At 38.3% G+C, this 12,894-nt stretch overlaps 1 protein-coding gene across 1 annotated transcript in view; it reads right to left on the reverse strand.

Annotated features, from left to right (window-relative positions):
* LUZP2 (leucine zipper protein 2) overlaps nucleotides 1–12,894 on the reverse strand; it is a 443,808-nt gene that overhangs the window by 157,489 nt on the left and 273,425 nt on the right. The window contains 1 exon segment of the mRNA XM_074955173.1: nucleotides 10,461–10,523. Coding sequence (XP_074811274.1) covers nucleotides 10,461–10,523 — 63 coding nt within the window.

A 12,894-nucleotide genomic window follows, 5' to 3' on the forward strand; every position in this document is an offset into this window, starting at 1 on the left:
TGCTCCAGCTGCAGAGTCCAGGCGCTCTAAGTGCCTTGCCAGTGTGGACTCCTCAGGAGTTAGTGTGCCCAGAGCTGATTTAATGTGCTCTACCTTGCAAGTGTAGCCAAGGCCTAAGTGTCTACACTAAAATGTAGCTCCCACTGATGTAACTCTCCCACTACCCAGACTTAACCCCACTTTCCGCGAGAGGTGTAGCGCTTAAGGCGATATAGTTAGGTCGATGCAGTGTTAATGTAGACACTGTGTTGCTTACATGGACCATTGCTGCCTTTCAGAAACTATCCCCAAATGCCCCACATTGGCAGTTAAATCAGTGCAAGTGATCTTGTGAGGCCATGCACTGCCACCAAAAGAGCAAAGTGTGGACATGTAAAACTGAATCAAATACTGCGGTGGTTGTATGCTGACGTAACATAGGTAAACTATAGTGTAGACTTGCACTATATGAATGGAACAAAAGACTGTTTACATAGTAGTTTCTTTAAAACCATACTCCTTATAAAATCACTTCAGGTAAACAAAAATTACTGGGAGCTACAGACAAATTTATTTTCCATTTCTGGTTTGCTTTTTATCACCTGCACCACTATATGCCTATAAGAAATTTATATTTTCCCCCTGTCCTGCAAGAGACAAAACAAAAACATATTTTTCTGATACTGATAACCCTGCCAATGAATACACTGGAAGATGTTTGGAAATAGAAACCTATATGCAGCATTATTGTAGCTGTGTTCGTCCCGGGATATTAGAGAGACAAAGTGGGTGAGGTAATTTCTTTTACTGGATCAACTTCTGTTGATGAGTGAGACAAGCTTTCAAGACAAGCTTCAGGACCTGAAGAAGAGTTCTCTGTAAGTTTGAAACCTTGTCTCTCTCACCAACAGAAGTTGGTCCAATAAAAGATATTACCTCACCCACTTTGTCTCCCAAATATTAACTTAGAGATTCTCAGATATATCTTAAATTATAGCACCTGAAAATAGTGTGGGAAGCTAAGTGTTCATTACAGATCCCTCTGCCAGTACGATGGCATGCATCAGAGTCATCCAAACGTCTATTTTTTTTATGCCGATAGAACGTTGTATTGTATCAGGCTACATTTTTGTCATACTCAGTCATGTTGTGGGCTAAGGTGATGCAAAATAAAAGGATAATGTCGTGTGATATAAAGGAACTGGACATTAACAAAATACTAAATAAAAAGCGACTGCTTTTACCAGTTGAGCCACCATTTAAGTTAATAATGTACAAAAATAGCTATTTGTCAACATTCGTTCCCACCCTTGCCCTTTAAAAAGCATTATTACTGCATGTTCACATAGCATCCTGCCTTTGACACCATTCACAGGTGTAGCATTTCCAAACAGTTGTTGTGGAATGATATCCCAATGGATATGCAATAGCTGATAAGTGACTGTGCCTCTGATTTAAAGTAGGCTGTTAGCATTTTAATAATAAATAATATAATAATAATAACTCATCTCTCATCCAAAGTTCTAATAGGATGTTACAAATATTAATACCCTACACTTCATCTTTGTAGACTGAATTTTTGGGGGTCCTACTCCATCCACTGGAGTTCCTGGAATTCCAGTCCTATTAATGTCTGTCATGTCTTTTACTATCTTTGGCTGTCATGGAGACTATAACCTTTTCTGTCTTATGTAACCATTAGCAGTTTATTGATGCCTTTTTCATCTTAGGTAGATTATTGTCATATGGTTTACATAGGGCTACTCCTGGAGATCTCGCTGAGGTTTTCACCTCATACAAAAGGAACACTTACCACCCTTGAAGTAGGATAGGATATAATAAACAATTCGTATTCTCTGCATTCAGCACTAACTTCCATTTCATATCTGGGGCCAATTTAAGGTGATTATCGTCATCTACAAGGACCTGAATGGCCTGGAAAATGGCATTCTTTGAGATTTCCTGTACTCATCACAACAGTGATCTGAAGAAGAGCTCTTTATGGCTCGATTTCCTGTCTCTCTCATCAACAGAACATGGTCCAATGAATGTTAATACCTCACCCACCTTGTCTCTCCAATATCCTGGCACCAACACGGCTACAACTACACTGAACACATCACAGCAGTTGCAATCAACTGAAAAGCTCTTGCTGTCTGTCTCTAGTGCTATTTCAGTGGTGAATGGCAGTAGACTAGCTTAAGTAAACCCTCAGCTATGGAATTTGCTGCGGGCAGAACACTGATGTATTTAGGAGTTCAACATTAGCGTTCTCAGATTATTCTTTAATATTTACTTGTAATTTCTTGGGGTTTAGAGAACATGGCCCCTTTAAATCTTTTTCCTAAGAGGGGAGGGGGAGCAGTCAGAGAGAGGAGGAAAACTCCAGGTGGGGCTCTGGAGCCAGAGAGAGAGAGAGGAGGGCTGCAGCCCGCAGGCCCTTGCACAGTAAAGCAGCAGAGAACCTGCCTGAACCCTGGGAAGGACAGGGTGGCCAAGCAGGGACACCCCAGAACAGGAGCCAGGAGGAGCACTGTGCCAGGGAGGAATCACCTGAGGAGGACAGGCCAGAGCTGGACCCAGTATCACTGCTGCCCAGAGCTCCATGGGGCTGTGAGTACTGGGGCTTGTGACTCTGCATTGGGAATGAGGAGGGAGGTTGTAGCTAGTTAAGCGAGGAGGTGGTCGCTCTGTGTGGCTTTACAGAGAGTGGCAGAAGAGGGCACCGGAGGGGTTTGTTGGGGAAAGTTCACTGGCGCCGAAGACAACCAGGAGCACCCAAGACTCAGCACTGAACTGGAACTTTGCTCAGGCCTCCTGAACTCTGTGTGTGGAAACATTGCTTGGTGTCTTCCCTTTCACACTATGCTACCACTGGGCCTGTGGGGCCTTGGTTTGGATGCAACCCTGTTCTACTGCTCCCCCTATATTTCCCCTTGTTGTTTTTCTCCTCTCATCCCTCTGTAAATAAATATCTCCCTTTGTTAGATCCATTGTACTTTTCCTGTGGGTGTGTGTGTTCACTCTGGGTGCCCCTGGGGTGGAAGGGATTTTTCCTGCTGCATTCCTGCGCACGCCTTCTGTTGGCCAGAGCTGCCTGCAGAGCAGACTCCATATTGTCCATGAGGGCGCTAAAGTTGCATACTTAAAATTAGCTGCTCCACAAACAGTCCTGGCAAGTAAAATAAGTTGCTACAATATTTTTAGGCAGCAAAAGGGGCCAAAGCATTCATCTATAGAGTTCCATTTTTCTTATCCAACTAACTTAATATACTGTCTACGGCAATCGTTTAGAAGTCTAATATTTATACATACAACCATCAAGAAATTCTAATCAGTATCTCATCAGTACACTACAGTGATAAGACACAGTGTGGTCTGATTTGTGACAATACATTTTTTTCATTTTAGTCAAAGTAATTCACTTATATAACATCAGGCCTGATCCAAAGCTCAATAAATCAATGGAAAGAATCATTGATATCAGTGGATTTTGACAGGCCATTGAGAGGAACAATATACATGCCTGCCAAAATCTCCATTTTGGTGGTATTAGTTCCCTTTTATACCTAGATATCCTGATACATAATGAGGTTAAGTGATCTGCTCAAGATTGGAAAACACTGGAAAAGAAACATAATATTGACTTCCAGTGACCTGCTCAGACTATTAGACCATGCTACCATTAGACTACTGCTTTAATACAATTCCAGTAAAACAGCCTTAACTACTGCCCTGTCAGATTCCTTCCTTCTGAAGCATATGGAAATTTTATATACAAAACAAATGGTGAGGAAAAAGATATCCTGTAGGTAAGAATCTCAAGAGTAAGACATCCAGCTGCATGATCAGATGAAAAATGAAAATATTTCAAAGGATTTGTTCTAGGGTTTAAAACAAACAACCCTCATCAATCAGGTAGATTTTCCTTGTGACTGCTTATGTGAAGAGAAAGATCACTTGAGCTAATGGAAGAAATGTCAAAGATTACAATAATCCATTTTTCATCTTTTACATGTTTGTCTTGATCTCATTGTTCTGTCTTAATTATGTGCGTGTGTGACATACTTGCTTTTTTGGAATGAGTTTATCCTCCATCACTTCTCATGCTATTTTGAAAACCTAATATACTAAACCTGTGTCCATTTTTTCCCCCCAACAGCTCCTCTCTGTTTGCTTTACATTGTATTCTCTCTCTCCTCTCTGATTCATGCCCTTTTATTGTACGCTTTCCCCAAGATTTAATCCTTCTATTTCTATATCAAACTTGAAACATTTGAGGGCTATTAATAAACATGAAGTTCTATAGTTCCATTAAAAGCATATATAAGTTATTTTGTTCTCTCTCTTGAGAAACATGATGCCTCCTTATTGTACAATATTTTGTTTATTGTCTTTAGTTTTAAAGGAGGAGGAAAGTGAATTATTTGCATTCTGATTCTGGAACCTAGTTAGGAGGTGAGATTTATGATTTCTAGCAATACCAAGTTATTCTCTCTCAATAAGAACAGGGACACCAGTGACACTATATTGCCAACATATTCCTCCCACTCCATTTCTGATGGGGTTTTGGGCATGGCTGAAGACTTAATAGAGCCAGTATATTTTTTCTCCCAAAGTGTTCTCTGATCCTCCCCATCCAGTTGTTAACTTAAATAGTAACTTGATTAACAATGCATTTTATTTATTTTTCATCTCTGATTGGCAGATCTGTCAGACCTCCTAGTGAAAGCTAAACAAAGACATCTGCTAGTATGACTCAGTACTGGGCACTCATACAGTGTTCAAACACCCAGTAACGTGATGACTCAAGAGAGCAACCCAGAATCCTTATGCAGGATCCAAGAAATTAAAAACATTAAAAACTTGATATTATTAGCACTAGTAGAAGTATAGCAGTACTGCCCAGTGAGGATCAGGATCCTATAGTGCTAAGCACAGAACAGGCACATAGGAAAACATAGCCCCTAAAGAGTTTACTATCTAATTAATTACAATCACTGTGTTACATTCACTTTGCCTTGGCACACAGTATTTACCTGATGTTCCCAAGGGCTTTGCAAATATTAAAACATTAAGGCTTGCAATACTCATAATTATTTATTTATTTTACAGTAGCACCTACGTCTGTGGTGCACCTGGAAGTGAGCCTTCCAACCTGGGTAGACAGACTCACTCTAGCTGGGCTCGAGTTAGCACATCAAAATAGCAGGATGGATTTTGCAGTTCGGAGTGGAGCTCAGGCTCTCAAGCCTAGGGAGCCAGGTGAATTTGAGAGCCTGAGACCCGGTGCAAGCCACAATAGCTATATTGCTATTTTTAGTGCACTGGCTTGAGCCCAGCTAGCATGAGTCTGTCTACCCTGGCTGGGAGGCTCGTTACCAGCTTCCATGTAGACATACCCCTAAAGGCCCCAACCAAGATTTAGGTCCCATTGTGTTAGTTACTGTAAAATCACATTGCATAAGACAGTCTTTGCTCTGAAGGGCTTATAGTTTAAATAGACATGACAGGCAAAAGGTCACACAACAAGTTAGTGGCACATCCAGGTAGAGATCCCAGGTCTCCCAACTCCTACTCCAGTCCCATTCACTGCATCATGCTGCCTCACGCTCAGTATTACTGATCCAAATTTATCCCTGATATAACTCTATTGACTTCAAAGGAGTTACACTAGGATTCCATTTCACCTATTATTCCTATTTCATAGATGGTTAAACTGAGGCACAGATGCAAACATTTTCAACAGTGAGAACTACTTTGGAGCATTCAGTTTGTGGGTGCCAATCCTGAAACATAGACTAAGGTCTGATTTTCAGAGATGCTGAGCTCTGGTAGCTCCCACTTATTTTATCTGGGATAGTGGGTACTCAGCCTCTCTGATCATCCAACCCTTCATGACACAGGTTTGGAACCTTACAACTGTAATTCCAAGCTAGAGGACTCTTTAAAAAAAAAAGTGTGACTAAATTATTTGCCCAAGATATCTGTGTCAGAGACAAAAATAAGATCTAAATCATCCAGGACTAACTCCTGCGACTTCCCTTGGCTTCAAAATTAATTTCACTGAACCAAGTCCTCCTTAAATTGAGAAGTACAAACACCTTTGGTTACAAAATTCCCCAAAATGAATTACTATAGAAAGAGGGATTGAACACCAAGCCCTTCCATATGGCAATAAAAGTCTAATGATCTACCTAGGAAAGGTATTAACATGACATCTGGTTTAAACTTTAGATATATTAATGAAATATTTCTCTTTGAATATTGGGAGAGGCCTTTCTATGACTGGTAGATGAAATCAGACAAGCATTACAAGACAAGATATATTAGAAAAGGCAGATTTAATCCCAAAGCATCCAAAAGATTTAAGGTCAAAAAAGAAAAATGTAGTAGCCATTTAGATTGCAGTTATCAAGGACCCTGTGATATGGACAAGATTCCATGGTCTGTTGAACTTTGTTTGTTATACTGAAGTGTCAATCCCCAAGAAATATGATTCCTGAGATACTAACACTCCACACCCACCAGACCCAACTTGTTCTGAGCGCTTGGGAGATTGTGTCTCCAGTATCAAAACAGCTAAATCCTCTTCTGTGAAGAAAGAATCAGGAAGTGCAATAACTGAAATATACTGTATAGTAATATCCAAAAATCAATCAAGAATTCATAGAGAAAATGGCATAAGCCAAGAGAAACAAAGGAAGACATAAGTGAATATATAAACTATCTGCACTGTTAGCCTGATTCCTCTGTGGTTTAGAATTAAATATAAATATGTATCATTTCTTTTGAATTGTATGTACCTGTACCTACACAGAATCCAAAATCTAAGCTTGTGTTAACCTATTCCCAACTCATAAATATACCTTCAATAGGCAGAACTCAGACATGCATCATTAAACAAATGAAAACGTATTGTGGAAGAAAGCAAATGTAAGAGATGGGCAAGATAAATAAATATTTGTTGTTGGGGATGAAGGGCAAGACAGAAACTGGACTCCAGTTGGGTTAAATTCTGTTCTTAGTTACCCCATTCAATTTAGTGGGATTACATGTGTCACTGAAGACCAGAATTTGGTCTGTAATGGAAAAAATATCCATAAAGATTTTTTTGGAAGACAAATCCTTGTCATGGAACAAAGATGTATTTTCTTTTTTTACCTTTAGCTTTGCAGCAGATAGACTGAAAGGCTTGTTATCTTTTCTCTGGACAGTATTCAGGGCACAGGAAGGTTTAAGCATCAGCTATGCTGATTTTCAGGACAGTTTTAGCAATAAGCACCATTCCTAAATGCTACCCAAGGTTCCAAATGTATTGCAAGAAAACCATTTAAATAGATTGTGTTTCTTTACTGCTTGAGGTATACTGATAGCATCATCTGGTCCTCTTATGTTAAGATAAAATAATGCCTCTTTAGAAAGCATTTTTTTGTGTGGAATGAGCATACACATGTTGCTCCAGTCCCTGAGAATTATTCCCAGAGAGATTTGTGGAGTGCAGGTGGAAAATGAAATTGTCTCACAGGTGCCAGTGGGTAACAAATGTTCCTTCTACATTTATGTAAGCTAATATAAAAGTGAATTGAAGGTTGTAGCCCTTCACGATCTCGAATCAAGGCTTCAAAAAGGATTATGAGTTGTAAACACCAGACAAGGCTAACTTAATATATGAAAAAAAAAATTGCAGTAAGTCACAATGGGGTTATTTCTGCTTCTTGTATTGCCAATTTAAAAAGAAAATAAGGTGTCTACAAGATGACTAATATTAACACTGAACTTTTACTAATGGGAGTATTCAAAATGGCATTTTGTATTACAGAAATAATTATTATGTTTTTTCAATTAAAAGAACATGCATCTACTTTACAGTAGAAGGAAAAGCTACTAAACATTAACAATGTTTATTAATTACTACAAATTCTGTATGAACAGTGACTCTCCTAAGGTACAAGTTTACTCAAAGCACCAACACAGAAGGTCAGAAAATAGACTGGCCTGGATTCAGGATGCATGTGTTGTCATGACAAGTGGGTCCATGAAGTATTTGGAGGAGCACTGGTCATACTTCCAGCCCATGCGTAAGCCCCTTCCACGTGCTAATGACATGGGGTATTCCCCTGCATAGCCTCTCCCCAATTCTCAGTCCCCCGAGTGGCACCCTGAGAACTCCCTGCATTTTGGCCCTTCAACTGTACAGAGGGCTAGGAGGCAGATTTTCACCCTAAATGAATATCTGACATATCATCATTTACATAATAAATGACATGATTCATACAGTGAAATCAGAGAAGCATCATAGATGGTGGGATGTTCTAAATCATCTACTAAATCATTTCCAACCAACATCTTTTCCTTATATCTTCTAAAGGACTTTGTCAAACTTTTAAATTATAGGAACTATGGAGCTTCCTCTTCCCTTGACATAATATTTCACACTATATTAGATCTCACTATGAAGAAGTGGTAAGTTTGTACTGATTATAAATGTACATATATTTGATTCCCTCCAGTTACCCCCACTGAAGCACCCTACACACTTTTTCTACCTTCTCGATATTTACACCCTTCTAATACTTGTAGACAGTTACTTCCACCTTTTCAGATAGCCTTACTTATGTTGACTAGTACCTTATTCAGTAAATAATAAGGGAAAGGAAGAACTGTCCAGTGGTTAGGGTATAAGCCTAGGATTTGGGAGACCCGGGTTCCATACCCTGATCTACCACAGACTTCTTGTGTGACCTTAACTTCTCTGTTCCTCATGTGCAAAATGGGGATAAGCATAGGGGTGTTGGATGATAAATACATTAAATATTGTGTGGTCCTCAGAGACTATGATAATGGAGGCCATATAAGTACCTTAGATAGTTCCATCGATTTCAATGAAGCAGCCTGACCAATAAAGTACTATTGTACTCCAGTAAAAAGATAAATACCTCGCCTTTAAAAAGGTGCTTATTGACTCAATTTTAAATAATCCCTCCAAAAAAGGAAAAAAATAATAAATACATTGTACTAGTTATATATGCAGAGCTATTTAGAAACAATGGATTATGAAGTACTTTGCTTGAAAAATCTAGGCAGAAAGAACAGTAATGTAGCATATCAGACAATAGTAGATTTTCTTGCATTCTATGTCACATGCAGCACTGAAAGTAAAATCTCATATCTTTGAACTAAAGGAAATAACATTTTTATTTTGGATGGGAGGTAAGAGGGGATTGCCTGTAAGCATAATGGCCACAGATTTGGTTTCATTATAATCACAACAAAGTACAATACTTAAAAAGAAACACCATCACAAAACAAAACAAAAAGACTAACTGAAATAGGATATAGCTGTACGCTGTAGCTTACTAGCAAGGACATCAGTTCACACTGCCGTTTCAATTTTTTATTTTTTTCCTAAATGCACATTTTCATATTTTGGATGCATTTTCAACGTGTCACCAAAGGTTCATCTCTCCAGTACATTGCTGTATGTTCCAATTCTGAATTAAAGCTATAATCTCCTTCAATGTATGAACTGTGGGAGATCTCCAGTTTTTTTCCTCTATCCCCCTAAGAAATATCATTTGGCTACCTCGAGGGTCAGTCAAAATAAGCAATTGAATAAAACCTGTGTGTCAAACCTGCTCAGCTAAATATCTATTTAATTGTTTAATTTAACAATCTAATGATTGTTCATGTGCAGACAATATTGCATGCCAGTTGTTTGATTTAAGAAGCGTTGGAACGGAATTTATTAGTCAGAGACAGGAAACCCATAATAGTGAGAGAAGGCCTTATTTCTTAATGTTCTCCTTTTATCTCATCTCTGGGTCTACCAAACTGTGTTCCTCTAATAAACGATACAGAACATTGAAACAGCAACCTTGGTGTAAATCTTAGCTAGTTCACTATACCTGACCCACACTTCTTTTGGATACTATATGAATCAAGAAATAAAGTGATCTATACCTGATAGTAACTCTGTTGCAGATACAGTATGTGAAACAATCAGGCACTGCAGCAGCGTTCACCATTTTTAATCACAACCTATACATCTCTTAATAAGGTATATGTTAAATACTCACTACAGTAAATAGGAGGTTTATGTATTCAAAATGCTTTAATTTAATTCTGATGCCAGCATTTATAGGGTTACACATAAACCACCATTAGGTGTTTCAAGGTTAAGTACTCAAAAATAAAGGTAGAATACTATGATGGAAAAGAGTGTTAGCACCTGAACGATCTCATATCATGTCTTAATGGGACAAATCTGAGCAAACATGGAATATTTCACAATTCCAGAAAGTAAAACAAAGCTGAAAGCCTGTGCCTTTATTGTAAATATACTAACAATTTGACCACTATTCCTTTCTTGGTTTAATCTCACAGAACAAACTAAAGTGCATTCAGTGTTGTTCAAATATTGAGACGTCTTTAAAATCCACTCTAAAAATACTTTGCTGACAATCAAATATCCCTCTTACCTCATTCTGGAGATCTCTGATCATTTTGCTCTTCCTTTCCATTTCAGATTTCAGAAAGTTAATCTGCCAATTTAAAAAAATGCTGAATGTTAAGTTTTGAAGCATACAACAAATGCCACACAATCATTTCTTTTCCACTCTCGTGCTTTTCTTTTCCTCTTCACAACTTTTGATAGGCAATTCAAAAATTAAGCCACTACTCATATCTGTACCTACCGATAAGACACCTTATTTAACTGAAGGAGGTGCCCAGCCTTGGTAGACTACAGTTTCATATCTATTAAATAATCTGCAATAAAGTGACAATACAGGTAGCTAAGGGGTTCGCTAAACAAGATAGGTTAATAAAGAAACTCATTCTGCATGAAAATCCTTCAAGTCCTAGTTTTGATTTTGGATGGATATGATACCTCCAGATTTTTTAAAACAAATTCCATGGTAATCTTCAGAGAATTGCAGATTTTTAGAACAATAGAGTTAGCTGTTTTTACAATCATAAAATCTCTGCAGTTTTCAATCTCCTATATATTAACACAACATCTGTCAGATTTTAACACCCTTAATTATACTAAATAGATTTTCACTACATGAGTGGCTCCATTAAGCTTTTGGAGCCAATGAGAGCACTCATGGAGTAAAGGTGTCAGAACCTATGCTAAATTCAAGGAATTCTTACACATAGAAGTTTGACTCAATTTATGCAGTTCATGTAGTTTAAGAAGCATCTTTGGTTTACACAAGTCAAGTTGTACTTTTCTTTATAGGAGTCAGACTGCATTCACTTCATTGCTGGGTACATTTTACAGGACAGTGAGGGATAAAGGTGTACCGTATGTAGTTAAAATAAACATGACAATGTGAAAATATCCATTTCATATTAGGATGCCGTGGCAATCCTACATGAATTAGCAATACAGAGATTAAAAAAAGTAGACCAGCTCTCTCTGCAACAAACAAATAACAACAACAAAAAGCATTCACACAAAGCAACACAGCTGAGGAAAACTTAGTAGTTCACATAAAAGCACTTGTGAAAGTATGCCTATAACTTCACTTTGGGAAAACCTGCTGTTTTAAGAAGGAGGACATTAGGATAAAGATCCTTTCACCACTTGAACACTTGCCTCAGTGGCTTTACCTTAAGACAAGCTCTTCTTAGATTGTGTGACATTGAGTAGGCTGTTTTAGTCCACTTCCTAGGTGAGAAAGGTCAGTAATTAAAAAACACCATCAGACTTGGCACCACTGATAACCATACCAGCAATGAAGCCAATGAACAATCTATCATTCAATGGGGGGAGAGGTCCCTGCAGGTTAGGGATGGTTGGCAGGGCTATATGGAACTTTTGCTGTCCAAGTCCTGTGCATAAAGACGTAGATTGTGGAAAATGCTGATTATTCTCAACTCCCATTGATTTTAATGGGAATTGAAGACTTTAAGCAACCTCAGATATGATCAAGATGCTCAAATAGAGAATTTTAGTCTGCTAGACATTTGGCCTAAAACATTTGGACTTTACTAAGTCACTTAAAAATAGTCACTGTGAAACCACAAGTCCAAGATCCATGGAAGAATCACAAATAGAGTATAGGATAAATGTGGCTCTTTAGATGCACTGCTGTATCTGTTCAAAGGATATAGTTAAGACAGGTAAAAAAAAATGACCTTCATTGACATGAGTCCTATTTCTCAGTCATTACTGTCAAGAGAGATTCCTTGTCATTTTTCCTCCAAAGTTGCTCATTTCGGGTGCTGAAATAACTAAAATAATAGGAGAGAGATGGTAAAGAAAATGCTCTCAGTGTGCTACTGCTATTATAGGACACGGGCACTAGCCTGGCTATTCTGCTAGGGTGAAATTTAGTGTATTTTAAAGGGTCCACACAAAGCTGTATGTACCACGTAAGCTTTTTGCACAGTAGATGTAAATCACACTGATATGGGCACCTAAGAATATGTGTACTAAATCAATTAACCTAAATAAATACATTTTAGCTTTCCACAGAAAACCATTTCTTTTCAGGTTAAATTATATCTGAATTAAGAAAAAATGCATTTATTGTTTACGTTCCTTGGAATTCTAAGGCTGTGCCACTTAATCTTTAGCAGCTGAAGAGCCAATTAGTCATAACACAGAGCTGCAGTAAGCCACGTAAAAGACTTAGATTTATATTACTTGGCTACTAGAGCTAATATGGAGATAACCCATCTGTCCATTTGAGTGTGTCTGTGTATGCCTCTATACTGTGGTGCCCTAAGGCAATTGTCTCAGTGTCAGGATGTTGCATGATGCTTTTACTCAAATCCAAAGAAAGAGCATCGTGCAAGGCTATGAAGGACTGCCTGTGGTTTGAGAACCTTGAGTTAAAAAACGCTGCTTGGGGGCATATATTAATAGTGCATGAATCATTACTTAGGTGGGTGTAGAAACTC

The sequence above is a fragment of the Natator depressus genome, chromosome 6 (genome assembly GCF_965152275.1).
Source record: "Natator depressus isolate rNatDep1 chromosome 6, rNatDep2.hap1, whole genome shotgun sequence".
In the NCBI taxonomy this organism is placed as follows: Eukaryota; Metazoa; Chordata; order Testudines; family Cheloniidae; genus Natator; species Natator depressus.